Below are 26,959 nucleotides of genomic sequence, written 5' to 3'. Positions count from 1 at the left end.
ATGCGCAAACCCAACTTTGCATGGGAAGGTATTTTGAAGTTATGAAATATGTACAAGCTTGGATATCCCCGAGGAACATTTTGGCAAACGTTCATCTGTTTTGAATATGCAGTGTTTAAAGTTAGCCGTGTGCCCATAACCCACCCCTCACTTCACTTGATCGGATTCGACAGTGACACATTAGACTGGCTCTGGTAAGTATGCTTTTCATCAATTGGAATGCAACCGGATTTACCTCGACACCGCATTTACTATTATCCAAACATCCGCTATTGGTGGATTCACTACTGTCGTATGGTGTGGCGGCTAGTGGCAGCTGGCTGGTGGTGAATTGACGCTGATGTTGAAGGATGAAATTTGAACCGCAAGCACAGCCTCGCCGTGTTGTCTGCCGACAAGCCTATGATATGGTTACTGTTGATTGAATGTCGAGCGTTGTTCCCACTGACAGAGGAGTTGGACAAATATTTACCGTTTCAGGACGATGTGGGCCAACTTGTTCGTAAATAGGGATGTGCCCTAGAGGCGATATGAGTCACCGCCTGCTGCGCCTGCATGCAAACGCACGGCGAAATTGCAAGCCAGGCTTGCAAATGCGATTAACGGCTGTGATGCAGTGAGTTCTGAGCCTGTTGAAAGTGAAGATATAAACCCTTTCGTATACCTCGAGCCAACCATCAGCGCCGCGGGCGATGACGCCTTAATATGATTTATGAGGCAGATAAATGCATGTTTGGTGACAGTACGTCGTGGTGTGTGGCGAGCACGCACAGTCCACGAGTTGCTTATTTGACCTTGTGTGATCCTCGCCGCGGATGGAATAAAGGTGGTACACTACAACTTCAACCTCCGCCCAAACGAATACGTACCGTTCACCTCCCTCATATCCACTGTCGCCCTCGTTGCGCACCTCTCCTAACTATGTCTGTCCATCTCATTCCCAACAACGCGTTGGGCTTCAACAGTGCGTGTTCTCTCAGTTTCTATGTCTAGCGCCCGTCGAATAATTCATCTTTTTTTCGTTCAGGACCTTTCACGCAGCTCGTCAAGCAAGTCCTGACTATCACGAATAAAAATGCTCAACCTGTAGCATTCAAAGTTAAGACCACAGCCCCCAAGGTGAGCAGAGAGATACAGGGGAGGATGTTCCTGTGGCTTATAAATTCCATAGTTGTACTGCGTACGACCAAACTCTGGCAGGATAGAGCCTGGTGAAAGCGTCGATGTCTCCGGTGTGTGCCTCGTGTTCGGTCCATGCTCTACTTTGCTCACATCTTTGATAGTAATGCTACAACCGATGAAAGACGAACCACCTTTGTCGACCAAGTGCAAGGACAAGTTCCTAATCCAAAGTACCCTCATCACCCCCGAAAAGGAGACCAGAGACCTACAGGAATTCGCAAGTCTTTCTTCATGCATATCTTATTCTCATCTTCATATCTCGTCCACAGTGGAATGCGCAAGCAGGCGCTGGAGACGAGTGGAAAGTTTATCAACAAAAACTCCGTGTCGTGTACCTCCCGCCCGAAGGTCAAACTGTTGAAGAGGAGGAAGAGGAACCCCCTGTGCTTCCCCGCCCTTCTGTAGAGCCCGCTGGTGGACCATCTGTGAGTGCTTTGACTACCTGGAAGCATTCTAATTGCTGAATACGATCGCACCATCTGTAGACCTATGCAACTCTGAGGGATGCAGAGCCACGCATTACTCCACCTATACCAGAATTCACTTATGGTGACGCAGTTCAAGTCGCACCGCCCGTGCAATCTCGGCGCTCGCCCACGCCGCCTGTACCAGAGCGAGAAGTGAACAGTTCTCAAGAGAATGGTTCTTATCGGGATGAACTTGATTTCCAGAGATCTACTAGTGGCGGAGTTGGCGTTGTCAATGTCAACGTGCATTCGTCGTCACCGCCACCGTCACCTCCAGCTGCACGGGTGCCCTCTATCAACCAAGACTTGGAATTGAAGTATATCGCAGCTCAGGATGAGATACAACGACTTCGGGATCTCCTTGCTGCTGTGCCTGATCCGAGCTCACTAGCACCAGAGTCCATTGCACCTACCTCGATCGCTCCTTCGGACTTCCGAAGGCGACATACATCGGCGCTCTCAGACGACGGAGAGACGTATGCTGGATCTGACGTCGGCACCATGGTGGAACATGAGAGCGTTATCCATCAGGAAGGCGTTCCACTACAGGTGGTTGTTATTATCGCGCTTGGCGTTTTTATCACAACGTATCTATTTTTCTAAGTAGCCGAGCAGGGACGTGCTCCATTCATCCCCTTCCTTCGTCGATCCCTTCGGGCTCGCTAAAGCCGTTTCGCGCAGTACATGCCACGCATCATATACAATATTTTCTCCGTTGGTGATATGAAAGGGGTATTGGGGAAGTGTTGTTGCAGTTCTCATGACTTTTCACATTTATCACCGAGTTACATAGTACGTTAGCATTTTTCTTTTTTTGTTGTGTCTGCTTAGTGTTATCCTGTGCATCGCTATATATAATCCGATTTGAATCACGCGAGTATGGACGTGGTTGACGTTGGTTTTCCATGATAAGTCAGACAATTTCGAGGCCTATGCATCTACACTGTAATAGTACTAGCTAGTAGGATACCCAGCGTTCTGTACCGATTAGCAGATACGAATAGACTGGACGATAATATGTCTGTGCGCGGATTTCTGCCGTACCACTAAGTCTCTAGCTCGATCGAGCTAGATGGGGAATGATGTCATTGAATTCGCTACCGACCGACTGTGTCTCGAGTGTTTTACGATCAGGCACAGCAATTGGACTTTCCTTTCTCGCACGTGTTTCTAGATTGCAGCGGCGCAGTGTCGAAGCGCCACCGCCATGGCGTCATGTATTTCTTCTCGGCAATTCCCGATCGGCATCTGCTTCCGTCTCAATTTAACCCATATTATACAAAGCGAATCGAAGTGGACACTCGTTGACATTCGAAAGTGCGTTTCGTTACACTTTACGAAGCCACAGTGGGAAAATAAATTAGCAATTAGTGGGAAAACCTGTCGAGGAGTGGGACCCGGCCTCCTCTCCTTGTACCTGGAGCGCCCCGGGCCGAAAGTTGTGCCTCGAATAAATGCCTCACTGCGCGTGACTTTTAGTACATACCTACTACCATGAACACATACGCTCCAAATCAAAAACAGTCTAGGAAACCCGTCTTTTTCATTGCAGCAACAGTGATTGCTGTTTTGTTTTTCGGCTACACCTGGTTGTTCAAGCCATCTAAAACCGCAATCGTCCAAAAGGTACGTTATCATCGGTTCCCCACCATCTTGGCTGACAAAACACACAGGCGATCGTGGTACTAAAAGGCGACTCCCCAGTTGCTGGCACTATCACATTCGAGCAGTCTTCAGCAGATGGCCCAGTCAAGGTCTCAGGAGAAATAACCAACCTTGACCCTTCTTCTCAGCGTGGTTTCCATGTCCAGTGAGTCTTCAGCTTCGAATTCCGTAAAGTAGGTCAAGGATTCACATCATATCGATAGCTCTCTTGGAGACCTCAGCGGTGGCTGTTTGTCTACGGGGTCGCACTTCAATCCATACGACCAAAGCCACGGTGCTCGCTCGAGCTCTGTCAGGCATGTCGGTGACCTAGGAAACATCGAGAGCGATGAATATGGCACAGCCACCATTTCCTTCGAAGACAGCCTCATTTCCTTGAATGGCCCCACGAGCATACTTGGGTAAGCTAGATATACAGTAGCGCTTAATAGTATGAAACTCATTTCCGTTTTCAGGCGGGCTGTCGTTGTTCATGCGGTATGGCGCCTTACATATTAGACGTGGCTCCTTACTAATGCGCTGCGTAGGGCACCGATGATCTAGGAAATGGCGGTAATGAAGAGTCTCTCAAGACCGGAAATGCAGGCGGACGAGCCGCCTGTGGTGTCATTGGTTTGTTTCTAATAATTCTTCATGACAAGCTGGTGTTAATCAAGAATCGCTATAGGGCTCGTCTAAATCATCCGAGTGTTGGAGCATGCTGCATTGTCTTGTACTTCTCACGTCATTGTATTATCATATGTCGCCATATCTCTTGGTCTCTGACAATTTATTTGTCTTTACCCGAGTTGCGTGAGAGCTAAGATGGCAATTGTGCGGATCGATGCGCCCACCAGTACCGTGGGGTTCAGTAAGAATCGAAAGCCTTTGATCATCTTCTAGATTGACCTCTGACGGCACTGGCCGCGCCATTGAATTTGTCCTAGTACTGATACAGAGCTTCAGTCTAGAACTAGATGCACTTCCGACTGGTCATCACATGTCGGTTCCACAAAAGGTGTCTCAAAATAATAATCAGCCCCTAGGGTACTCAGTTCGTCACTGAACCTTAGCATAAAGCCAAGATGTAAACCAAGGCCGTCTCGTCGACCTATGATTTAACTCAGCAGCTGCATGCTCCTTTCTCAACCGTTCCTCCGTCGCTAGATGTTCTTCTGCAATTGCTTCAGTCACGACAGCTTCTCGGGTTGTTACGACAGCTTCTTGAGGAGTCGCATCGATGGGATGTAGCGATACCTGCGAACCACCATGCCTCACGATCGATGCCGTAGAACGCGCAAATTCAGCCTGCGCGTGCAGATCTGGCCGAGACCCAGGGTCAAGGCCACGAAACTGAGAGTGGAAGTGAAGGTTGGGTGGTGGAAGGTACGAAGATGCCCTTTCACGAAGAGATCTTGGTGCGTGGTCTGAGAACGACTTGCGAGGGAATGCGGGGCGACTGCAGTCCATGGTCTGCGATCGACCTGGAAGACCGCGGTCACCACTTTTCATGCTGACATTGCTACCCGAGCGATGTCGAGAGAACAAGGATGGACGGCGTGGTCTTGTGGATTCCACATCAACCTCTTGATCAATGGTGACGATGCGGGACTGAATGCCTTCAGGAAGATTGATAACTTCACTACCGCTGTATTGCCTAGGTTCGTCGCCGGGCACTGAGCTGGGGAGCTGAAATGCAGGGGATGCGGAAGAGTCGGGATCGAACGAGTGACTCAAATCACCAGTACCGGGCTCGCTTGTTAAAGCTTGGTAGACATCAACAGTGTCATCGAGGTCAAGAAGACCTAGCGGATTTCTTGGGAGCCAGAGGGCATTACTGATAGGTCGTGTGTAGTAAGGGTTATCATAAGGGATGTCGTGACGGGGTTCATCATCCCACGTTGCAAGAGGTGGATGTCGTTGTACGAGAGAAGTCGAGATGCGTGCCAGAGGCTGACGTTGCCGTTCAGAAAGTGGGGATTCAACCGTCCTATCCAGAATGGCAGTAGATGGTTCTCCTTGGATCGAGGTCGATGGGGTTTTTTCGTTTTCATCAACTGAATGTAGCTGCGAGAACGAACTGGCGTGAGGGCCGAACGGATTCGGTTTACGATGCTCATGCAGTCGAGGTCTTCGAGGAACGGTCGAATAAGAGAAATTCACCCAGGCCGGTAAGCGCCATGCCTGGAATCTCGAAGGGTGAGCCTCAGCGTCGACTGGTGCGTCCTCAGCACTACCAGGGTAGTTTGATGTGATAATCTGGCTTTCAGGGCTGTCTTCAGATTCTCCCGTGCCCATCCTGCAGACCACCTGCGCCTCCTCAGCATCATATTGCTCGAACCTGGCGCGGCACATTCGTGTCAAACTGACCGTGAATTATCAGAGCAGAGGTCGATAGAAAGATAGAAACACACGTACATCACCTTGACGATCGCGGTGAAGACGAATAAGAAAGCCGATAGTGCTACATTGACAGTTATCCGCAACACAGCCATGTACGCCAGGAATACGAACTAAGCCAAGAGTTAGTTGATCGTACAGCGAGTGGCAGAGATTAGAACGAACTTGAGATAGCATCAATCCTATGAATGGAAATATATCAACGGCGTTCAGGTATGCAGATACGAGTATCATACCATCCAATGAATAACGAAGGATACGGATCAACAGCATCTGACCATTACACTCGTAGTTCTTCGCATAAACATGTAGCAACTGCCCATCTGAGTCAGATCTGGCTTCACGAAGGGTACGATGTAACATACCTGATTTTTTACAACAGCTGGAAAACGTTTTGGTCAGCATAGATTCTATCATGAATCGTATAAACAACAAACCAGTCTCAACTGAGAAATACAACAACCCGAAGGGTATGACAAGTGGGTTAAGTAGAGCGAAGAGGAGTAACACGTGAATGACCAGGAGGTGGTTTGGTAGCCAGTCTGCATTCAGAAACGCTGTAAGAAACTTCACTGCACAAAATGATGGAACTCACAATAGAAATTGAATGTTCGTGGGCGAATTCCAACAGCTCTTTTCCTCGGAGTTACATGTCGCTTGGTGGAGGGATAACCGAACAAAGGCAACTACAGCGAGGGATGTCAATATCATGACGATCTCGACTACGACTTCACAGAAACTTACACCAACTGCAAAGCACAACGTAAGAATGGGATGCAATACCATAAGTTATGGATGCTTACACAACGCAAGCTCTAAGCCTCCATGAATTGCAGTGGTGAAGATCACTGCAAGCAAGTAGAACCATGAATTCACTGCAAGACATCGAGAGAATTGTACTTACACCATCCAACATAGAAAGGTCCGGCTGTCGGGAAACTACCAGCGACAGTATTTATTATCCCACTCTCGGATACGGTCTTGAACGAAAGGAAAGACTGGAGTGCAGCGGTTCCAACACAGAAAAACACCAAGACATTGACAATTAAAAATTTATAGTAACGAGTCATAATCGTGTCGTGCATTACGGAAAGAGTGATGATCGTGTGGGCCTTCTTCGCAATGAGTAGAAGAATGGGCGGAATGAGGATCGCGAGTAGCGAGATAAGGACAGTTGGAAGGAATGATTGAATGACCTCTTCCTCCCAAGGGTGACTGGATAGATAATTGTACTACATGGATGTTCAGCACAGAAGATGCTGAAGAAGGATTACACATACCAAACTGGGCCAGAGCGTCGAAATGCTTTGAATGGAGACAAGACCAACAAACAAGGACACCGGAAAAACCCAGAATATCGTGAATCCCCTGAGACATGGTCAACTACCCCTCGTGGTCATACAACAGCGGACCAGCACTCACCAGACCCCAATGTTTACTGCCCAATCTTTGAGAATATCCACTTGGTAAGTTGACCTCATAACCCTTGTCCAATCAATGTCTTCATACTGCGGGGCCATCGTCACAAGACATGCAAGTGGGTTGTTAGGATGCACTGCTAAGTACTCGCACGCCTTCCTTGCATCTGCTGGATCTTTGAAGGTTACAAACGCTGTTGATACAGCGTCGTATTCCGTAGCGGCCCGCGCTCGGTCCTTCGTTATCAACGATGTAAGGAGGTGGAGTTTGGCAGTGTAATAATCAATGCTCGGCACGGTCTTCCCACGGAAAAAGACAGAAAGGTGGATCAACGGCTGGTATGGGTCCAGTATGTTTCGCGGTAAACTGAGAAGTGCATCCCATATCGTCTTGTGTGGGTCGACGTTATCCGTCTCCGGATCCACTTTGCCACTGTCAGTTCGTGGTAGCCGCTGATTTCTGTGAAACGCACCCTCCGTTTTCAAAATGAGTTTGTGCTTTGAGGGCGCAGAGTCGCTGGTTAGCTGGTAATCAACCAGAAACGGTGAGAGTGTCTGAACGAGTAAGTCTGTATCACTGTTCTGTTGTCTGTTGTGGGCTTGACTACATCCGCTTTCTACATCTGGAGTCCTAGCAGGCCTGGGTATGGTGGTGTCCTCCCTTGAGCTGGGTGTATGTTCTACACCGTGCACCGCTAAGAGTGCCTTCTTTGCCAATCTGATGTGCGCGCCCTCTAAACGACGGAGGATCTCCTCGCGCCGTTCCAGCAATGACGCCAGTTCCGTCATTCGTCGTGCAATGACAACTCTGTCGATAGGTGGCACATTTCCCAGGTTTGGACCGGGAATTTGTCCAAGTGGGACACCGTCGCTTCCTTCCTGACTCCTATTGGCAGTTTCGCCTGTAGACATACCTATATTCTGCGGAATACGCTTTGCTCGATTGAAACCAAAAGCGAACAATTTGTTGAATAGACCTGGTTGAGTTGATGCTGAGAAGCCAAGGGAAGGCTTGTCGAGAGATCGCGACAGGTAATACTCAAAGTACTCCTTGAGCTCCTTTTCTGAGCGAAGCTGTACCGGCACGTTGGTCACCATCACGGTACGCAGACGTAAACCACGGTTGGACTGGTCGGTGTCAAGGGATGGAATATCCTGGAAGGGGTACTGTGGGTGAGGATGGGGATGATATTGTGGTTCCCTCTCGGTCATGGTATCGGACTCCACACTGCGTATGGCACTTTCTATTTTGGCTGCTCGTAATCTGAATGCTCCATTGCAAATGTAGAAGAGGTTGCACATCCAGGTAAGCGTGATCCAGAAGAGGAGGCAAATGTGAATCCAGAGAAGGGAGCGACCTTGCTGATTTTCTACGAGTGAAGAAATTGATGCTCTTGTCATTGACTGCAGTGAAACGTCATCTGGGGAAAAGTGGATATGTATCGGAAGAAGGATGGGAGTGGTCGTAAACGTATGGACGAGGACAAAGAATACTTATGGACGACAGCAAAGTCAGCGGATACGAATCAAGTGCATGTTGCAAGTACTCACGGCTCCCGCGCAGGAAACGCACATACAACGTTGCATCGACTCCTCTAAGTTCATTAAGCTTCGCCTGGGGGAGAGTGATGCTGTCCTTGACCCAAGATAATGGCCAGCCTTTCGGCGTCGGCGGGGAAGGATTCCTGCTACCGCTATCAGAATGAGAAAGAACAGGAGTTACGAGCGACAGACCGTGCCCACGAACGACCTTGATACAGGCTAGAAGTTCGAACGCCAGTTATAAGACAATGAGGAAATGATGAGTGTGCTCACTAGCCAAACTCCCAAGACTCGACGCTTCCAAGCCCCTCAGGCTGGATGTGAAATCCGCGTCTCCTTCTCTTTAGGATCTCGTGCGACGTCACAGACATCACGACTACTACAATTGTTATGACCGACTGATTAACAAGGCCACTGAGACAGTAGCAAATGTTAACTTCATATGCACTGAAGATTCTGAGGAAATAAACTGAACCTATAATCCTTTGAAAAGAGCCTGGTCTGAATGTCGGCCATGATGGTGACAATATTCAGTCGGTGTAAAAATACGTCAGCTTGGTCCAGACGAAGACGATACTTAGTATAGGTGGTACTCCACAGAAATGGAGACGAAGGAGAATTGTGCTCCTCGAATGACGTCTACAACTATCCGGAGTCAAGAACCCTATCCGTGTGGCTTCAGGCCACCATGGACTAGTTGGCCGGTATCGTGGCATCATGCTCCGACGTTGTATTAATCCATGCGTTGTTGTGACTTATTCAAATTATCCAAAAGTTTAAGTTTGCAAGCGCTTCAAAAGTGCTTAGTACGTTATATGATCTTATCCAGAATGAGCAACACGGGTGCAAATTAAGTTCCAACGATTGCAAAACTTATGGACCAGATGCAGTAGTTAGTTCTACGAACAGAATGGTCTACTTCGTGCGCATTATCCGTAGTGTGTTGGGCTTATAGACAAAGTTCTCTGAATAGTTCTTCGGAGGGATTTTCTTGGTGGGAGGTGGTTGTCTGCAGCAGCTCATGAGTGTGCAGTTCATGTCAAAAGCGAGGGATGCACTCACACGTAGTAATTCCAACCTAAAGGAAAGACAATGAGGGCAATGGACTCTGAGGTAAAGATCAAACGTACCTTGTTTCTCTGCGAAGTGCATTGCATCTTCCTTGCTTCTGAATGACACCTTGGTGCCCTGCATGTAATCCGCGCTGTACAGACAGTGATAAACGCCGTTTCCCAGGTGAAAGGGAGCGACCACTCACGAACTGGCCCAACCCATCAGAGGATTCTCCCACCGGCCTGCTCCCTGAAGAACATCCCAGTCAATGCGCCACCGCTCTGACTTTCCTGCTCCGCTTTGCATGGTGTTGCGGGCTGGTTGATAGATCCGTACCATGCGATGCCGGAGCTCCACTGAATTGACGGTCATTAAACATGGCATTTTCAGAGTCAGTAAGTTGAAACACACCTGGAGCGCCACTTATGACTTCAGCCGTCAATACATCAGTATGAGCAACCTCCGTAATTTGGGTGGTCTCTTTCTGGGGGGCATCACCAGTGCGAACTGGCTGGCTTTGACTTTCCGCAGAAAAATGGCGCGTGTAAGTTGGACACGCAGGCAGTAGCCGTCTCGGTATTGCCTGCTTATAAGAACGGAGCAGAGACATTGTCGAAATCTATCGAGAGGCGAACTCGGACGAGCCACTTTCGGGAGACGCGGCAAAGTCCGGTTTGGTGGCGGTGTAACCGTTCGTTTCTCGAGGTAGAGGATCTAAGCTGATCCATGCTTTTAGAATGGGCAAGAGTACTAAGTAGTATACATGTATCAAGTACATCAATCAACGGGCTCGGCGGCAGACACTCGAATGGTACATTTCGTAATTCTGTACGGGAACCCACAGGCCTTTTGAAGTGTCTGGGTATTCACTATTCATGCATTTCAGGTGAAAAATCTCGAGAAGTACTGACCTTTCATTCATCTCTGTCTTGTACTTCATCTGGCAGCTGCGAACCCAGCCACCTTAGGACACCGGACAGTATGATCAAGACAACATATACTGCATTTCCATTGAGAATATTGTGTTTCTTTGAGAATGCGAAGAGCGATGTGGTTAAGGCAGGCCCAAGGGCACGAGCTATCGATGCAGAGGTTTGGCAGAGACCATTGACGACGCCAAGAACATTCTTCGCAGGGGCAGAAGCTGTGACAAACATCAAAGCAGTAGCTGTATCTAAGCTGGTTACCTGTGATGGCACAATAAGTTTCATTGTAACACGCACCGAATGCCATATCCCATGTCACTGTCAGAATCAGCTGGCCAAGCAAGGCATACATAATTGCATGATCAACCATCCCCCTTGTGTGTACCAGCCACGACATCATCGGAAACGCGACCATAAGCGGTGTGAAGCACGACACTGATACACAGAATAGATGCTTGGGACCAACCCAATCAACAATTTTAGCCAAGAACAATGCCTGAAAGAGTCCATCTACGATCCCAGAGAACGCCAGCCACAAACCAATGGAAGAAGGAGTAAGACCCATGCCGCCAAGGTGGGTGGGCGTGGAAAGGAACAGCGGCATGAGAGCCCTGAAAGACACGTCAAGAAAGGACAACATAGCGTAGCTTGCGATCGGAATAACAATGGTAGGTGTGAGCAGAGACCACAAGAGCGTATCTGTCGTAGATTGTTGCACAAACGCTTCCTGATCATTGATACCGCGAGAAACACTGGGCGTGGCTATTGTCGACCTTGGTCGGCGTTTGCTTGATAATGTCTGCTAAACGTGAATAACGTGGCGTTCAGGAATGTATTATTTAGGACTTACTTCTTCCAAGAAGTATAACAACATGAAAAAGGCCAAGAGGAGCAGAGAAGCAGATAATGCACAAGCAAGAAAGTACGGGTATGTTCCCCAAAATGGATTGATAAATAATTTAGGCCAGTGATCCTGTGGCCGCGCCAGCATTCCCCCCATCAAAGGGCTGGCGTGCCAATTAATCAGCATCCATCGCAATAGTCAAACGATTCCGCTTACCCAGCGAAACATCCAATTGACCACGCCATCGGAAGCAAGGCAAATCCCTGAGCCATATTCGTAGAGTCCGTCAATTCACCCATCACAATCCTCATGACTCCAATGTTGCCATTCAATACTCCCCACATGCAGCGACTGGGGAGATCACATCAGCATTGCAATATCTCCTTCAACTGAAGCAAACCTCATGACTAGGCTCCAGAAGGCTGTCGAAAAGCCGAAACATATCATCGAAATGCAAGCTCCTGTTAGCCCGATTAATAACACTGGCTTGCGTCCAATGTGGTCGGACAACCGACTCCAGCCCAATACTGTCAGTGCCTGGGCGAGGTAAAACAGAGAATCCTGATATTCATGTCCGATGATACTATGAGGGAATGATATTTTTTGCAAGTCATGATATTGCCACCTACAATTAATCCGACATAGTATCCTACAGCCGCATCGTCACCTCTAGTGATCCCAATTTCTGTGATAAGCTGAAAACAGCTTTAGTCACAGTATCGACCACGGATGTTGCAGCAAAATGACATCCCATTGTAAAAGTTCATACCTGATTGATATACGGGTATATGGACATTGAAGCTGCAATTTCCGCAATTTCCAACATCAGAAGTAAGCCTGTCTGGAGTTGTGGAAGAGGAGTTTTAGGCTTTCTCGGAACTGTTGCACGAACAAGAGGCATCACGATGGTCTCGCCGTTTGCTATACGAGGAGAACCAGAAGAAGTGACCATCCAGGCGAGTCAGGGCTCCAGCGAGATGCTCGTGAGTGCGAAGATAGACCAAGCGAATCGCCTTGATATGGGACAAGAACAGCATCCGCATTGCAATCGATAAGAGCTACCGGACGAGGCGACATAATAGGGCCGACATGCTGAGTTGATAAGGAATTACTTAATGTCAACCCTTGGGCCAGATAGCCACCAGCGAACGCTTTAACATCGCTCGATCAGAAGGTCACCGCAAAGCCCCGGGTCCGCCGAGCCATAGGCTCAGTGAGCCTTTCTAAGGGTCAGCATCCCAGAAAGAGGTGCTCACTGCCCCGGGGGGTTCAAGCTTCTTTCTTTGGCAAAACAATTTGCAACTCGAAGCTTCTGAAGACGAAAATACAACAGTTCGATGAGTCTTGAAAACCTTTGCTGGAGACAATCGTGATGCATGACGGATGCAACAAACCCACCTCTCCCGAGTGGGGGTAGGAAGCATCGTCTGCGGCTAACGCCGATCGTCACACGTATTATTATGTTTTACACAAGTTTTACATAAAATTTTGCTCTGTACACCATTTCAACGCAATAGATATGGTACCGTTTACCAGTGAAAGAGATCTTTATTCGATCTATTCACTACCGGTGAACTGGTCCTGGAGTTCTCAGTATGCGTTAACTCTCTTTGCGCACCGCCGACGTTCAAGCAATCCAAAGCACATATCAATCGAGTACTGAGCATGTTTGGGTTGAAGCATGCCAGAGGAGCCTCCGAGAGTGATAACGAAGATGATGATGATATGGATGACGGTGTTGATGAAACAGTGAATGTCAGAAATCCTGTGAGCAGGATGATTGACTTCGACAAGTGATTTGTAGCGAGCGTTATTGATGATATTCGTATTTGACTTCATGATGCCCTGGACACTGCACTTTTGACTGATGCCACTGTGTCATATATACCACTTCCGTCCCCTACAGGATGAAACCTGGCAGTAAAAAAAACTATGGCTGTATGGTGTTGCGGGAAATAAGTAAAGTAAGTCGACCGTGTTTGTTGTGGAGACATAAAATGCTAATCAAATATGCACAGCCATCGTCCAACTGCGCCAGCACGTCAGCGGCATTCTCACCATACTCCAACGCGAGCATTAATGCTCTGCTTCCATGTAAGCTGCTAGGGCCAGCATAATAATCGCCGTGTTTTGTTCGTCCCGATTTAGCGGAACCCTTTTGCTTCAGATTTTGAAAATTGAGCCCGCCCCCGCCAGTTCCCGTTGCATTCGTCTTCGCCATTGCAATCCCAGTCACGGTATCCCGCAACCAGGAGGTGGGTAAGAGTCTGACACCAAAATTGGTCACAGCAAGGGATCCGCGCGCTCTCAACCCAGGTCAAGTGGTATAAATGACAAACTATCTACAAAAATAGGAACAACCGCAACAACATCTCATGCACTTGTGACCCATGAGAATTACCTGTCCTGCCATATTTCCCCCTGACGAAGCCGAAGCCGAGCGCTGAGCGCTCAAGTGCTGCTTTTAGTAAATGTGGCGCTAAGATGCATCCGAGTCAGGACAGACCTGGGATAGATACTCCATTTTGCAATTGCCCGTCAATTGCCAAGCCAACTTGATGTTGCCGAGTCTCGACTGGCGGCGTATCTCACAGTCGTATTTAGGATACGGGCTTTCTGGCCCGGGGATTGGATCAATGTCGCGCGATAGAGCTTGACATGGCCATATGACCTCGTTCGATAAAGTCTGTCGTGCTAGGTGAGCAAGTATTAAAGGAATACTCACAGTCTTGAGAACACCCATTTCTTACATGATTGACCTCCAGAGAAGAGTCGCCATTATCGGCGCGGGGTAAGTAACACTTTTGATTTGATTCTACGCCAACTGAATATCCGCTCGAAGTGTTGGCGGGTTGTCCCAAGCTATTGCTCTCAAAACTAAGCTCGGATTTCACGATTTTACAGTGGGTGCATCCATCAAACAAGTGGTATGATCACTGAGTATTTCAACAGATATATGAGAAAGGGTCTGAAGTTGGTGGGGTGTGGAGGGTATGTTGTTGTGATGCGCGACATGTTCTCCTGACAATTTTTCACACAGGCCAACACATATCCTGTAGGGTCAACGACTGAAACTGCGGAATATCGCTCACCTCCAGATCTCTTCTAGGGATGCTCGTCGGATGTCCAGATTCATTGGTACAGCTTATCATCAGACCTTTACCCATACTGGAACAAGTCGCATGGCCTTCAACCGGAGATTCAAGCCTACTGGATTGACCTCTCGAAGAAATACAATCTATATCCACACATCGCGTTCAACACAAAAGTGATATCTGCCGAGTGGGATGATGTCAAACAACAATACATCATCGTCGCAGAAGATGTCTTTTCAGGCAAGAGAATATCGAGCGTGGCCCATGTCGTGATATCTGCCGTTGGTATCTTGGATGCCCCAAGGATTCCATACGAGATCCCTGGAGTTCGGAAGTTTCAAGGGGTTTCGTTTCATTCCGCACAGTGGCCAGGCTCGATAGATCTGCGGAATAAGCGCGTTGCAGTGATTGGAAATGCATCCTCCGGGTGAGTCACGACGACTTCTGCGCAGGTAATCGGTGGTGACATGACATACAACAAGAGCACAGTTCGTGCCATCTGTATCTGAAGACCCGTCTGTCGAAGTAGTCAACTTCATCCGCACCCCGACCTGGTTCAACAGTCGAGTGAGATTCATTGTACCATGTTCGATAATATTAACAACTAAATAAATATTCAAGCCACATATTCCGTACTCGGACACCGAGAAATGGATTTTTGCCAACATCCCTCTGGCAATGCGGCTGCACCGAGCTTGGATCATGTTCTGGGTCAGACCAAACGTTGCAGGGTTTTAGCTTGCTGACATTAGTTGTAGTTTGATTTTCCCTCTCTCGTACGCCCGAGTGACAAAACTCTCAAGAAACGACGCGAGGTGAGCAGACTCCGAAAGTCTCGGGGCATTCGTTCTAACATCTCCTGCTAGGCGATGACGAAATACATCCTTGATAACGCACCGAGTAGGTACCATGCTCATATGATACCCGATTATCGTAAGTACGTGTCTGATCAAGGAACCTTTTTTGTGCTCACGTCCTCCACAGCTCCAGGCTGCAAGCGGACCGGTTCGTCGGCGGTGGTTGAACTTAGAATGTGTTCTTTCTCATTTCATTCCATGCAGTCGCAAACAGCGGTTTCCTGGATGTTCTCCATCGGCCTAACTTGACACTGAACTTCGACGGAATTGACAACATAGCGGAGGATGGCATCGTCACGAAAACTGGTATGCACGGGCCGTCAACGACATCACCACCCTCCTCACATTAGTTCAGGTGAAATGTTGCCATTCGATGTCATCGTATACGCGACCGGGTTCATCAGCGTAAGTGCTATTTACACAGACCTAATAATCTATCAGATACCAACCGCAGAAACAGGACCGATACCCAATGCACGTTCGAGGCTCGAACGGAGCTACTATCCAAGGGTATTATGATGCTCACGGTGGCCCTACCGCATACCTCGGGACTTCAGTCCCTGACATACCAAACTTCTATTTGCTAGCTGGTGAGCCCACAAGGGACATGCTATCATCAATTTTCTCTGATGTATTAAATCCAGGACCAAACACCGTCACGCCAACATCAACGTTGTTCGTGGAAGAAGTTCAAGTAAATTTAGCGTACCTTTTGTGTGTTTCTACTGAAGTTTGTCACAAGATTGGATATATCCTTCAACTCATAGAGCCGGTCCTCAGTGGTTCTGTTTCATCTTTCACTGTCAAAGCTTCACCCACAGATGCATATAATGCCAAGGTTCAAGAACGTATATCCCGCTCTGTGTTCGTGCAATGCTACTCCTGGACGCGTATGAATGGCACGGGAAAGGTATATAATCCGCTCCCTTGGGCTGTGACGCTTTGGTGGTGGTGGCTTCGTAAACCACATTGGGATCATTATGTGGCAGTCGGCGCCGAGGAATGGGTATGGGCAAGGCGAAGAAAGGTTGTTAAGAATAGTCTGAAATGCACTGCAGTCTTGACGCTATTGTGGCCATATATCAGCGGCTCTGCTCAGACGACATGGTGGTGAGTCCATCATTGTTCTCGATGCCCATCAATTGAACAATCGATATATTTAGGGAGCGACTATCTGTGGCTTGCGACTACTTGAGCAAGTTTAGCCTGCGTCTTTGAGTGCCATATATATATACGAAAGACAGACCATGATTATACAAAATAGAATTTGCGTCCTTTTTCCTCATGAGCAAGATTGACAATCAGACAACCTGTTAGACCTTTTTTCAGCATGTTCGCCAATCACTGAGTATAGTCCATTGTATTATAGCTAGTATGATAGCTATATCCTTTGTGGACCCGCAGTAGTCGTACTATTCAATGCGTATGTGCAAACTGATATTGTAGTTAAGGCTGTCAGCTATATAGATATAATTTTGCTTCGACCGAATATGTCAATTTATACTGCGAGATACTTCAGTCGTTGATGGGCAATCCTTGAAATGACAACACTTGCTATCGCACTCCGGCAGATGGTCGGGACATTTTCAAGAGGTGAGAGCTATCAGGATGCGAATCTCACCTGTGACTACGCATTGAAGACGACCACTGCAGATCCACAAAGGTTGTAGCTATCGAACAATGGACCATCCTCATGATGGTCGACGAACATACTGAAAAAAAGGTCTGACAGGTTGTCGTCGCATCGTTTCCGATTGTCAATCTTGCTCATGAGGGAAAAGTATGCAAGCTGTCTAGTTGCTACTTTGTATAATTATGATCTGTCTCGTACATACATGCATGACGCTTAAAGACGCAGGCTAAACTTGCTCAAGTAGTCGCAAGCCACAGATAGTCGCTGCCTAAAGATATCAATTGTTCGAATGATAGGCATCAAGAACAGTAGACTCACCACCATGTCGTCTGAACAGAGCTGCCGATATATGAGCACAATAACGCCAAGATTGCAGCGCATTTCAGACTATTCTTGACAAACTTTCTTCGCCTTGCCCATACCCATTTCTCGGCGCCGACTGCCACATAATGATCCCAATTTGGTTTGCGAAGCAACCACCACCAATGCGTCATAGCCCAAGGGAATGGATTAAATACCTTTCCCGTGCCGTTCATACGCGCCCAGGAATGGCATTGCATGAACACAGAGCGGGATATACGTTCTTGAACCTTAGCATTATATTCATCTGCGTGTGAAACTTTGACGGTGAAAGATGAAGCGGAACCGCTGAGGACCGGCTCTATGAGTTGATGGATATATCCAACCTTGTGATAAACTTGAGTAAAAACATACAAAAAGTTCACTGGATTTACTTGGACTTCTTCCATGAACAATGTTGATGCTGGTATTCCAGTATTTGGTCCTGTCGTCAATACGTCAGACAACAAATTGATGATAACATGTCCCTCGTGAGCTCACCGGCTAGCAAGTAAAAGTTCGGTATGTCAGGGACCGAAGTCCCGAGGTATGCGGTAGGGCCACCATGAGCATCATAATACCCTTGGATGGTAGCCCCGTTCGAGCCTCGAACGTGCATTGGGTATTGGTCCTGTGTCTGCAGTTGGTATCTGATAGATTATTAGGTCTGTGTAAATGGCACTTACGCTGATGAACCCGGTCGCGTATACGATGACATCGAATGGCAACATTTCACCTGAACTAATGTGAGGAGGGTGGTGACGTCGTTGACGGCCCATGCATACCAGTTTTCGTGACGATGCCATTCTCCGCTATGTTGTCAATTCCGTCGAAGTTCAGTGTCAAGTTAGGCCGATGGAGAACATCCAGGAAGCCGCTGTTTGCGACTGCATGGAATGAAATGAGAAAGAACACATTCTAAGCTCAACCATCGCCGACGAACCGGTCCGCTTGCAGCCTGGAGCTGTGGAGCACGTCAGCACAAAAAAAGTTCCTTGATCAAACACGTACGATGATCGGGTATCATACGATCATGGTATCTACTCGGTGCGTTATCGAGGATGTATTTCGTCATCGCCTAGCAGAAAACGTTAGAACAAATGCCACAGGCCTTTGGCAGCCTGCTCACCTCGCATCGTTTCTTGAGAGTTTTGTCACTCGGGCGTATGACTAAAGGCAATTCGAACTACAACTAGCGTCAGCAAGCCAAAACTCTGCAACGTTTGGTCTGACCCAGAACACGATCCAAGCTCGGTGCAGCCGCATTGCCAGAGGGATGTTGGCAAATACCCATTTCTCGGTGTCCGAGTACGGAATATGTGGCTTGGATGTTTAGTTTAGTTGTTGAAATCATCGAACATGGTATAAATAATCTCACTCGAGTGGTGAACCAGCTCGGGGTGCGAATGAAGTTGACTACTTCGACAGACGGGTCTTCAGATACAGATGGCACGAACTGTGCTCTTGTTGTATGTCATGTCACCACCGATTACCTGCGCAGAAGTCGTCGTGACTCACCCGGAGGATGCATTTCCAATCACTGCAACGCGCTTATTCCGCAGATCTATCGAGCCTGGCCACTGTGCGGAATGAAACGAAACCCCTTGAAACCTCCGAACTCCAGGGATCTCGTATGGAATCCTTGGGGCATCCAAGATACCAACGGCAGATATCACGACATGGGCCACGCTCGATATTCTCTTGCCTGAAAAAACATCTTCTGCGACGATGATGTATTGTTGTTTGACATCATCCCACTCGGCAGATAACACTTTTGTGTTGAACGCGATGTGTGGATATAGATTGTATTTCTTCGAGAGGTCGATCCAGTAGGCTTGAATCTCCGGTTGAAGGCCATGCGACTTGTTCCAGTATGGGTAAAGGTCTGATGATAAGCTGTACCAATGAATCTGGACATCCGACGAGCATCCCTAGAAGAGATCTGGAGGTGAGCGATATTCTGCAGTTTCAGTCGTTGACCCTACAGGATATGTGTTGGCCTGTGCGAAAAATTGTCAGGAGAACATGTCGCGCATCACAACAACATACCCTCCACGCCCCACCAACTTCAGACCCTTTCTCAAATATCTATTGAAATACTCAGCGATCATACCACTTGTTTGATGGATGCACCCACTGTAAAATCGTGAAATCCGAGCTTAGTTTTGAGAGCAATAGCTTGGGACAACCCGCCAACACTTCGAGCGGATATTCAGTTGACGTAGAATCAAATCAAAAGCGTTACTTACCCTGCGCCGATAATGGCGACTCTTCTCTGGAGGTCAATCATGTAAGAAATGGGTGTTCTCAAGACTGTGAGTATTCCTTTAATACTTGCTCACCTCGTACGATAGACTTTACCAAACGAGGTCAAATGGCCCTGTCAAGCACTATTGCGCGACATTCATGCAATCCCCGTCAGGAAGTCCGTTACGGTATCCTAAACACGGCTAGTGTGAGATATCTCGCAGTCACCGCCAGTCGAGACTCGGCAGCATTGCTGCATCAAGCTAGCTTGGCTAGAGCCGCTTGCACATCAATGAATTTGATATTGTAGCCGTGGGAACTATATATGGAAGCTGGTACTATAAAACCATCGATGAGTCTGCAAATTTATAAAAAAATGACATGAACACGGGTAAGTTTGACGTTCAAACCCTGATGTGACTTGGAAGACCGAGAACACGTTAATTTAGTGATGGAGCGAACAAAACACAGCGGTTTATTATTTCGGCGCTGACAACTTGGCACTTGCACGAAAGCAAAGAAGGATGCAGCATCAGTACTCGCGAACGTTCAACGTTAAACTTGGATAGCAAAAACGCCACTGACATGCCAGGTGATGCAGTTGGACAATGACCGTACATATTTGATTAGCATTTTAGGTCTCGACTGTCGACTCACTATAGCCAAGCACTTATTTCGCGTCAGACTCTACTGGAACAGGTTTTTTATTGCCAAGTTTTATGCTGGAGGATGGTTCGATGGGAATGGTGGTATATATGATACAAGCGCAACAGTCAAAAGTGCAATGTCCAGGATATGAAGTCAAATATCATCAATAATGCCCGCTACAAATCAAATCACTTGTCAAAGCCAATGATCCTGCTCACTGGACGGAGCGTGATCATCACAGGATTTCTGTCATTCACCATTTCGTCGACAGTATCATCCATATCATCATCTTCATCATCGCTCTCGGAGGCTCCTCTGGTATGCTTCAACCCAAACATGCTCACTACTCGATTGATGTGTGCTTCGGATTGTTTGAACGTTGGTGGTGCGCGAAGGGAATTAGCGCATACGGATAGCTCCAGGGCCAGTTCACCGTCCAATTCGGCGGTAAAGAGATCAAATATATATCTCCTTACTGGTAAACGGTACCGTTGCGTCGAAATGGCGTGCAGAGCACGGAAAAACACAGAGGGTGATGAGAATGCTGATCGGTATTCAGGTCGAGACTTCATCCTGGGATGGTTGTTGAGAAATTGTGGAAAAGCGTAGAACCCTTAATATAGTTTACCTGGCAAGTGATCTTGAGGCAGCGTTCGCAATCACGGTGTTGCTCAGGTTCTCTATTGCAGAGATTACCTCCAAATCCGTGTGGGATGTTGGCGGTATGAGCCGAGAATCGCCGTCCCTCTTTATCCCGACGGGATCCCATGCAGGTAACTGGAAAGCATCAGATACACAGTACGGTATAGATAACTCTAGTACTTCACTGAGATAAATTTATCCAGATCCAGAGGTATGCACAACCCGGTCGGCACCCCAAGTGGCGACAAGGTTGCCTCCCATCGATAATCGTCTAGGATTTCAGCTCCTTGTGATGTTGAGGAGATCAATCCAAGAACGAAGAAACACGTCCTAGAATTGTGTTCAATGCAAAGAGTCAAGCACTTAGCGAAGTACTTACCCTCGCACCGAGGGAATAAGAGAGTGTCCAGCAATCTCTAATATAGCAGGAATTATTTCTTCCTCTTCCAGAAACGGGAGGCCGCCCTCGGTGGCCCCGACATTCCCCTACGGTACTATCAATAATTTTATTTGAACGCCCACCAGCGAAGACAACGCACCACTGCCCACAGGATGCTCTTTAGTTTGAGAATCAACTCAAGATCCTCGCTCTCAAGACCGTGCTGTTTTATGAAATGAGAGAACTCAGAGAAATGGCCCTTTTCACTAAGAACTTGACAGCCAAGTTCAGTTTTCGACATTTCCCCGTAGAAGTGGGGTGGGACGACCCCGTCGAAGGCCCTGAGGTCAATTTAGTCACACTGCGGCTGCATCGGAGAGTGATACATACAAGACATCTTCGTCATCTTCTGCGGCCTCTGAGCTGAAGACCTTAGACAGGAAAATTTCCACCTCTACGACGTAGTAGATGTTACGGTCCTGGATAGGTGACGGTCAGAGAAGTTTTATAAGTCAGGGAAAACACAGACATGAAACCACATGTCCATCTCCCTGTCGATGTAACCTGCGCTGTACAAGTAACGGAAGCCCATCGGAGTTGACATGAATCTAGTTTCAAGTCAGCTCTACACATAAGCTAAAGGTAGCGAACAGACTTGAGCAGTAGTGGATGTCCAATTTCTCCGAGATGGTCCATCGTTGGTTGCATTTCTACAACAAGTTGCAGTACTTCCATAGCATCGCAGGCATCTTCAAGGAATTGGATTGCCAATTCACAAACTTCTGGCGCTTGATCATATATTTGAGTCAAAAGAAGACGAAGTGTCCATGCGACTGGTGTGATTGAGTCTCGTATGAGATCTCCGAGGTGGTTCGTCGCATATAGGCGTGTGCGCTGTGGAAAGTATATAAAGAAAATGAACAGTGCATTGAACGTGGCATGACTCACGACGTCGCTCGATGTAAGAGCTTTCGAGAGCACGATACGGGGATGTCCATCACTTGATATCCAATAAATGACAGCTTCTATCAACACAACCGAGCGCTCACATCGTATAATCCAAATTCGTAATCACAGCGGTGATCAAGTCTTCACGATCGCGCAGCTCGCTAAGGTGATAGAAAGCAGTAAAAAATTTGAACTTTTCCATTAGCCTGGGGACATCCATCTCCATCAGTAAGACCTATAAGGGGTTGCGAATGGCTCACTCGATGCCTTCTGCGTGCTTGCTTAAAGTTCCGAGCATCTCGAAGTAGCCATAAGTCAACGTCTCCGATAGCCTGTACTTGGAAAACATAGGGTCGGATTCTGATGTGCCGTTAAACTGCAAGATATGCTGGCATCAATAAAATCATGGGATCGACTCGATAAAAGCATACAGGGTCCAACTGAGCAAAACATTTCACTATTTGCTTCAACAAATCATCTTCCGAGGCAAGGAACCGGATCCCGTCTGGACTAGCCAACAACGTGGTGAGAAGAGAGCATCCCAAGCGCACCCAGCGAACATTGGGCTTGCAATTTAAGATCAACATAGAGCATCTGGAACAAGACAGTAAAATACCTGTTTCTTTGGAAGGTCAGAAAATCGATGGGTGAACGGATGGAAAAAAGACAGTAGTCGTCGCATGAATCTTGCTACTTTGATAGCTTCCTCCAATCGCTTGGGATTCAATAGTGGCCCCTCGATCAACTCTTGAAGCATCTCAAAGTTCCATTTCGCACTATCTTTTGTCAACATAACCTGGAGCAAAGTCAACATTACCCACAGTATGGACGCGAAAGTAAACGCACCTGAGTCTCGAGCAACGACGACTGGAACGTCTTATCGTCCATCTGCATCCCCATTTTTATTTTGACTTGCTCAACTTGTCTCTGTCCTCTTCGGACTGCGTCTTCAGCGGAATTCGCCCTATGATACCAAGTAAACATATTTATTCTGGCCATTCGCAAATGCTCACCTTGGGCGTGCATTTCTAACGCTAGGTTGTAGTCTCAAACGGTTGCGATTGAAGCTATCGATTGCAGAGAGAGCAGATGTTCCGACTATCCTGTGCTCTCCTCGGTTATAATCTGCTGCCAGATTAAATACACGAGGGACAGCCTAAAACGGATTCAGATTCCAAAAAAGATAATTGGATTCAGACCACACCTGTATCTTGGCAGCGACACCCAGGGGAAGTACTCTATTTGCCATATGCATAACCTCGGCCATGAGCAGGGTTGCCTTACGTGACAAGTTAGAGCCAGTGGTGCATTCTTCAAGCATTGCCGTGAGCGCCTATTGGCTGTCAAGTTAATAAGAGGTGCACAATGGGTATATGCTTACATCGATCAGACCAGCATCCGCGAATACGAGGACGAGAAGGGCAATGTATTGATCAGTAAGTTTTAGCGTTTCGGGAGCCTTCTCTGGAAGTTTCTGATCTGCGAGCTGATCCGCAAAAGCCCGGGGTTTCCGGTACACTGAACTCGACCTTGAGTCACCAACAACCCGTGATGATTAGATGACCTACTTGTGAGCCTTCGACCGTCTATAAACGTTTTATACCATTGCGGAGCCTTGATATTGAATAAATCGAAGAACATGTCGAGTACTATTTCCTTGAATCGATGTGAGTTCTTGTCTTCCAATACAGACTCAAGCAACACACTCTTGTTTCGAGAGACGGTATTCGTAGGGTATTGACGATGGACTTGATTGCGTGTTGATCCCCCAGACAAAAATACATCAACCCTATAAATCATTTCATACTTGGACGGAGAACAGGTCACAAGATGCCTACCGCTCCAAGTCCGTAGCATCAGTTGTATGATCTTGGTACAGCTCCGCATACGATCCGCGTGATCTGCACCCTTGCCATAAGCATCTGTGATCGCAGAGAGAGCAATCTGGTATATAAAGTAAAATCATGAACCCTGAGAAGCTGAGAAGAACTGCCTGCCCACCTCCAAGTCAGTTCCAAGATGCAGGTATGCGCGAGTTCGAGGGGAGTCGATGATGTGCAAGAATGTGGCTGCCAGTATGGGCCCGGCTTCGACTGGACCTTCACCTAGGGCATGCAAAAGGAATCGAATGCCTCCAGATCGCGCCACGAGGTCAATGTCGATGAGAACTTCGATGTTTTGATCAGATGCAGAAAAGATCACAATAAAACATATTCACGCACTCATTTCAGCGAGGGTTTGTACGCAAATGGGACGAAACGGATCTTCAGCATGCTCAGCAACTGCTACAAATGCTCGCATAATAGGTTCCGAAAGAGGAATCGTCTTTGTTCCGTTAACGCCGCGTCGATCTCGAGGTTCGGAAACGATGTCAACGATAGTACGAATGAGCTTGATGACTTGTTCCCTTTCTATGGCATGTTTGTTATCTCGTGCTAAAGATCTATTAGAATAAATGTGAGATTCCTGTCGAGTAGGGCAAAATAATACAATACTTCACAATAAACCACTCTAGAGGTTGTTTATGCAGCTCCTCTGCTGAATCTGAGTCGACTAATGCATGCCTGACGAGCCGATAGGCAGCGGCTCGGCAACGCATAGAGCATCGATCGGATAGAGCAGGGATTATACTGAAAACCGGCATCAATAAGTACTGATGAAGGCGCGTAAAACTGCCTACGCTTGAACAACCTCAGGTAGATTGACTTCGTAGCGGACGCGAAGACTGCGTTGGAGAATGCAGACAAATCGGTTCATTATATCTATCCTGGACCTGTCATTATCTGCTGCGGAAATACTGCTCGTGGATGACGGGGACGATGGAGGGGGTGATGTTATTGGACGTGAAAGCGAACTTAAGGATTTGATGCAAGCATTAGCCTGAGCCAGAGCTGTTCTGAAATCATCTACCCCGAATGTCAACTTACAAGTCAAAACTAATAATTTACAGACCTCTGTCCCTATCATCACTGTCTGCCCTGAAACGAACCCCGACTGGAGGAGCCTGACCAGCGAATTTGCGTCGATTTACAGGAACTCCGTTCTTCCTGCGCCTGCCTCGGGATGTTTCTGGTGCGTTGTGTATCAGCTGTTTCAATACGAATTGCGAAGAAGACGCACCGAGTTCGATCTTCCTTGTCAGAGACTCGATTTCGCCCGTTGCCATCTCGAGCTCCGATTCCACTTGCAAACGCATCGTCTCCTGTGGAACGCACTGTAAATCAATCAAACGGTGATGTAATGGAACATACGTTCAAAGGCAATTTAAGAAACCTCTCAGCACCCTCTTTGATTCTATTTTCCCGCTCCAGTAATGCATTGAGGGTATCAAGCTGGTGGGTAAATAAGCGCTTGCTATTGGCCAGCCTGAGATTGAAACGGGACAAAGGAAAGATCTACCTGATTATCATAGTCTCTGGTAGTCCCTTCGGAATCATGGAGTTGATTCGTTGGCTCTATGGCAGTAGACTGGGAAGATGATGAACCATTAGCTGGGTGTGATGTACCAGAGTTCTCCTGATCGATGCTAGTGGGCATCAACGCCTGCTGTGGACAGTGGTGATATATAGATGAAATATTGCTGCAGGTTCTAGAGTACTGCTTGGCGCACTAACGGTGACTTGGCCGGGGTCTTTTGGATCTAAACCTTGTTTGTCACGTTTCGACAAGTATTCTCTTACGACCCACCACCTAGTCAGACCTAGTCACGGTGTAGAAGTTGGACAGTCTTTTCCTTCGCCCCATACTTCATTCCTCACGTAGGCAGTGGTGCAAGCTCGAGTCACTATGAGGTCATTATCTGCAAATTGAAGTCGTTGGCAGGATTAATCCAGTACTGGCAATGATTCGGCGAATCGGTGATGCCCCGGGCCCAGCACCCGAAAATCTACTCGTACCACCCGCGCGATTTCAACGAGTGAGATCTATGTATGCTTAAACTCTTTCGAGCACGGTTCAAAACTTGGATTTGCAGCGACGTTACATGAAATTATATCGACTGTTAGCTTGTGCGGTCCTGATGTGCGTGCCAGTTAATCTCGAAATTTTGCTACGGTCAAACATGTTCAGTTGGCTAACATGTTCACTGGTTCACTGATGATGAAATTGATGTTTCTTCATATGTATGAAGACACACTAAGCTATCATCCTGACGGTCTCTTGCCATCGTACATTTGGTTAGTCAGACAAGTTGCTCAACTCTGAGAGTTTATTTGTTTTTCTTGGTTCTGATTTGTCTTCTGCAGTCTGTTCAAATAGTGCGAGCCCAAGCTGAGGCAAAGAGAGCTCAGTTGATCGGCGAAGCCATGCGCACCAAGCATCTCTGGAGCTCCGTCGGCTTGAGGCCGCGAGGGATATCCCCAATATGCTGACCTCCTCAGGAAATAAAGTGATGTCAGACCAATGTCAGACGCTAGATCTTGTTGAATGGTATCTTGTCTCCTGCTTTGTGATGATCGTTGCTAACAAAATCCTCGGTTACACAGCAACTCAGTGGAGAGGACACCAAGGAGTTGCTAAAGAAACAACCTCATTGCCTTGCCCATATCTCGTCATCATTCTCACCATCGCTGCTAATGAAAATTTCGCATATGTTGACCATGAGCTTATACATTGAACTACAAACTGCAGGAACGCATGTCTGGAATGAGGCATGAAGGCTCGGTGGCGCTCGTGCACATGACCCTATCATTCTTT

The 26,959-nt window shown here is 47.5% G+C and overlaps 9 protein-coding genes across 9 annotated transcripts; 4 read left to right on the top strand and 5 right to left on the bottom strand.

Annotated features, from left to right (window-relative positions):
- The first annotated feature begins 834 nt into the window (after positions 1-834).
- On the top strand, positions 835-2,671 carry HD556DRAFT_1405493 (PapD-like protein). The gene is made up of 6 exons (XM_041303974.1): positions 835-964; positions 1,028-1,119; positions 1,172-1,232; positions 1,284-1,399; positions 1,452-1,607; positions 1,668-2,671. The coding sequence occupies exons 1-6, from the start codon at positions 922-924 to the stop codon at positions 2,250-2,252; spliced, it is 1,053 nt and encodes a 350-aa protein (XP_041155415.1). The 5' UTR covers positions 835-921; the 3' UTR covers positions 2,253-2,671.
- Positions 2,672-2,899: 228 nt separating this feature from the next.
- Positions 2,900-4,101, top strand: HD556DRAFT_1405487 (superoxide dismutase). The gene is made up of 6 exons (XM_041303973.1): positions 2,900-3,275; positions 3,323-3,459; positions 3,518-3,715; positions 3,770-3,791; positions 3,842-3,926; positions 3,982-4,101. Exons 1-6 carry the CDS (start codon positions 3,144-3,146, stop codon positions 3,990-3,992), a joined length of 585 nt encoding a protein of 194 aa, XP_041155414.1. The 5' UTR covers positions 2,900-3,143; the 3' UTR covers positions 3,993-4,101.
- Positions 4,102-4,196: 95 nt separating this feature from the next.
- HD556DRAFT_1538834 (uncharacterized protein) lies at positions 4,197-9,417 on the bottom strand. The gene is made up of 17 exons (XM_041309700.1): positions 9,129-9,417; positions 8,927-9,067; positions 8,846-8,872; positions 8,663-8,796; positions 7,585-8,604; positions 7,116-7,536; positions 6,974-7,061; positions 6,598-6,925; positions 6,497-6,541; positions 6,438-6,442; positions 6,289-6,379; positions 6,131-6,235; positions 6,059-6,075; positions 5,930-6,008; positions 5,859-5,875; positions 5,712-5,806; positions 4,197-5,658 (listed from the first exon to the last, which is right to left on the bottom strand). The coding sequence occupies exons 1-17, from the start codon at positions 9,167-9,169 to the stop codon at positions 4,353-4,355; spliced, it is 3,960 nt and encodes a 1,319-aa protein (XP_041155413.1). The 5' UTR covers positions 9,170-9,417; the 3' UTR covers positions 4,197-4,352.
- An 11-nt stretch (positions 9,418-9,428) lies between these two features.
- Positions 9,429-10,416, bottom strand: HD556DRAFT_1405482 (Ndufs4, NADH dehydrogenase Fe-S protein 4). The gene is made up of 5 exons (XM_041303972.1): positions 10,118-10,416; positions 9,912-10,062; positions 9,784-9,857; positions 9,716-9,731; positions 9,429-9,662 (listed from the first exon to the last, which is right to left on the bottom strand). The coding sequence occupies exons 1-5, from the start codon at positions 10,314-10,316 to the stop codon at positions 9,569-9,571; spliced, it is 534 nt and encodes a 177-aa protein (XP_041155412.1). The 5' UTR covers positions 10,317-10,416; the 3' UTR covers positions 9,429-9,568.
- HD556DRAFT_1405462 (major facilitator superfamily domain-containing protein) lies at positions 10,403-12,926 on the bottom strand. Its single transcript, XM_041303971.1, has 7 exons — positions 12,246-12,926; positions 12,106-12,171; positions 11,877-12,037; positions 11,693-11,827; positions 11,483-11,639; positions 10,930-11,431; positions 10,403-10,874 (listed from the first exon to the last, which is right to left on the bottom strand). The coding sequence occupies exons 1-7, from the start codon at positions 12,426-12,428 to the stop codon at positions 10,621-10,623; spliced, it is 1,458 nt and encodes a 485-aa protein (XP_041155411.1). The 5' UTR covers positions 12,429-12,926; the 3' UTR covers positions 10,403-10,620.
- A 215-nt stretch (positions 12,927-13,141) lies between these two features.
- On the top strand, positions 13,142-13,806 carry HD556DRAFT_1312246 (uncharacterized protein; the record flags this gene model as incomplete). Its single annotated transcript, XM_041300629.1, has 4 exons — positions 13,142-13,269; positions 13,383-13,440; positions 13,495-13,570; positions 13,673-13,806. The coding sequence occupies 4 exons, from the start codon at positions 13,142-13,144 to the stop codon at positions 13,804-13,806; spliced, it is 396 nt and encodes a 131-aa protein (XP_041155410.1).
- Positions 13,807-14,226: 420 nt separating this feature from the next.
- On the top strand, positions 14,227-16,646 carry HD556DRAFT_1448111 (uncharacterized protein; the record flags this gene model as incomplete). The annotated part of the gene is made up of 16 exons (XM_041307378.1): positions 14,227-14,267; positions 14,319-14,379; positions 14,429-14,467; positions 14,517-14,531; positions 14,586-14,998; positions 15,054-15,138; positions 15,193-15,282; positions 15,330-15,386; positions 15,438-15,504; positions 15,556-15,576; positions 15,633-15,734; positions 15,784-15,833; positions 15,883-16,018; positions 16,073-16,122; positions 16,171-16,538; positions 16,592-16,646. 16 exons carry the CDS (start codon positions 14,227-14,229, stop codon positions 16,644-16,646), a joined length of 1,650 nt encoding a protein of 549 aa, XP_041155409.1.
- A 517-nt stretch (positions 16,647-17,163) lies between these two features.
- HD556DRAFT_1298292 (uncharacterized protein) lies at positions 17,164-19,950 on the bottom strand. Its single transcript, XM_041299450.1, has 15 exons — positions 19,650-19,950; positions 19,538-19,598; positions 19,450-19,488; positions 19,386-19,400; positions 18,919-19,331; positions 18,779-18,863; positions 18,634-18,723; positions 18,530-18,586; positions 18,412-18,478; positions 18,344-18,364; positions 18,186-18,287; positions 18,087-18,136; positions 17,902-18,031; positions 17,380-17,845; positions 17,164-17,329 (listed from the first exon to the last, which is right to left on the bottom strand). The coding sequence occupies exons 1-15, from the start codon at positions 19,688-19,690 to the stop codon at positions 17,275-17,277; spliced, it is 1,692 nt and encodes a 563-aa protein (XP_041155408.1). The 5' UTR covers positions 19,691-19,950; the 3' UTR covers positions 17,164-17,274.
- Positions 19,951-19,986: 36 nt separating this feature from the next.
- HD556DRAFT_1405400 (Rapamycin-insensitive companion of mTOR, N-term-domain-containing protein) lies at positions 19,987-25,921 on the bottom strand. Its single transcript, XM_041303970.1, has 29 exons — positions 25,664-25,921; positions 25,516-25,596; positions 25,385-25,466; positions 25,217-25,333; positions 24,945-25,170; positions 24,760-24,894; positions 24,487-24,707; positions 24,266-24,432; positions 24,103-24,208; positions 23,971-24,053; positions 23,833-23,920; positions 23,646-23,782; positions 23,469-23,597; positions 23,278-23,420; positions 23,111-23,228; positions 22,881-23,060; positions 22,696-22,830; positions 22,525-22,640; positions 22,366-22,470; positions 22,265-22,316; positions 21,972-22,210; positions 21,846-21,924; positions 21,707-21,795; positions 21,477-21,657; positions 21,317-21,423; positions 21,123-21,267; positions 20,924-21,072; positions 20,097-20,868; positions 19,987-20,038 (listed from the first exon to the last, which is right to left on the bottom strand). The coding sequence occupies exons 1-28, from the start codon at positions 25,799-25,801 to the stop codon at positions 20,484-20,486; spliced, it is 3,933 nt and encodes a 1,310-aa protein (XP_041155407.1). The 5' UTR covers positions 25,802-25,921; the 3' UTR covers positions 19,987-20,038; positions 20,097-20,483.
- Positions 25,922-26,959: the final 1,038 nt, after the last annotated feature.

The sequence above is a fragment of the Suillus plorans genome, assembly GCF_016647745.1.
Source record: "Suillus plorans strain S12 chromosome Unknown HD556scaffold_71, whole genome shotgun sequence".
NCBI lineage: Eukaryota > Fungi > Basidiomycota > Agaricomycetes > Boletales > Suillaceae > Suillus > Suillus plorans.
This window is presented reverse-complemented; position numbering and strand designations above follow the sequence as displayed.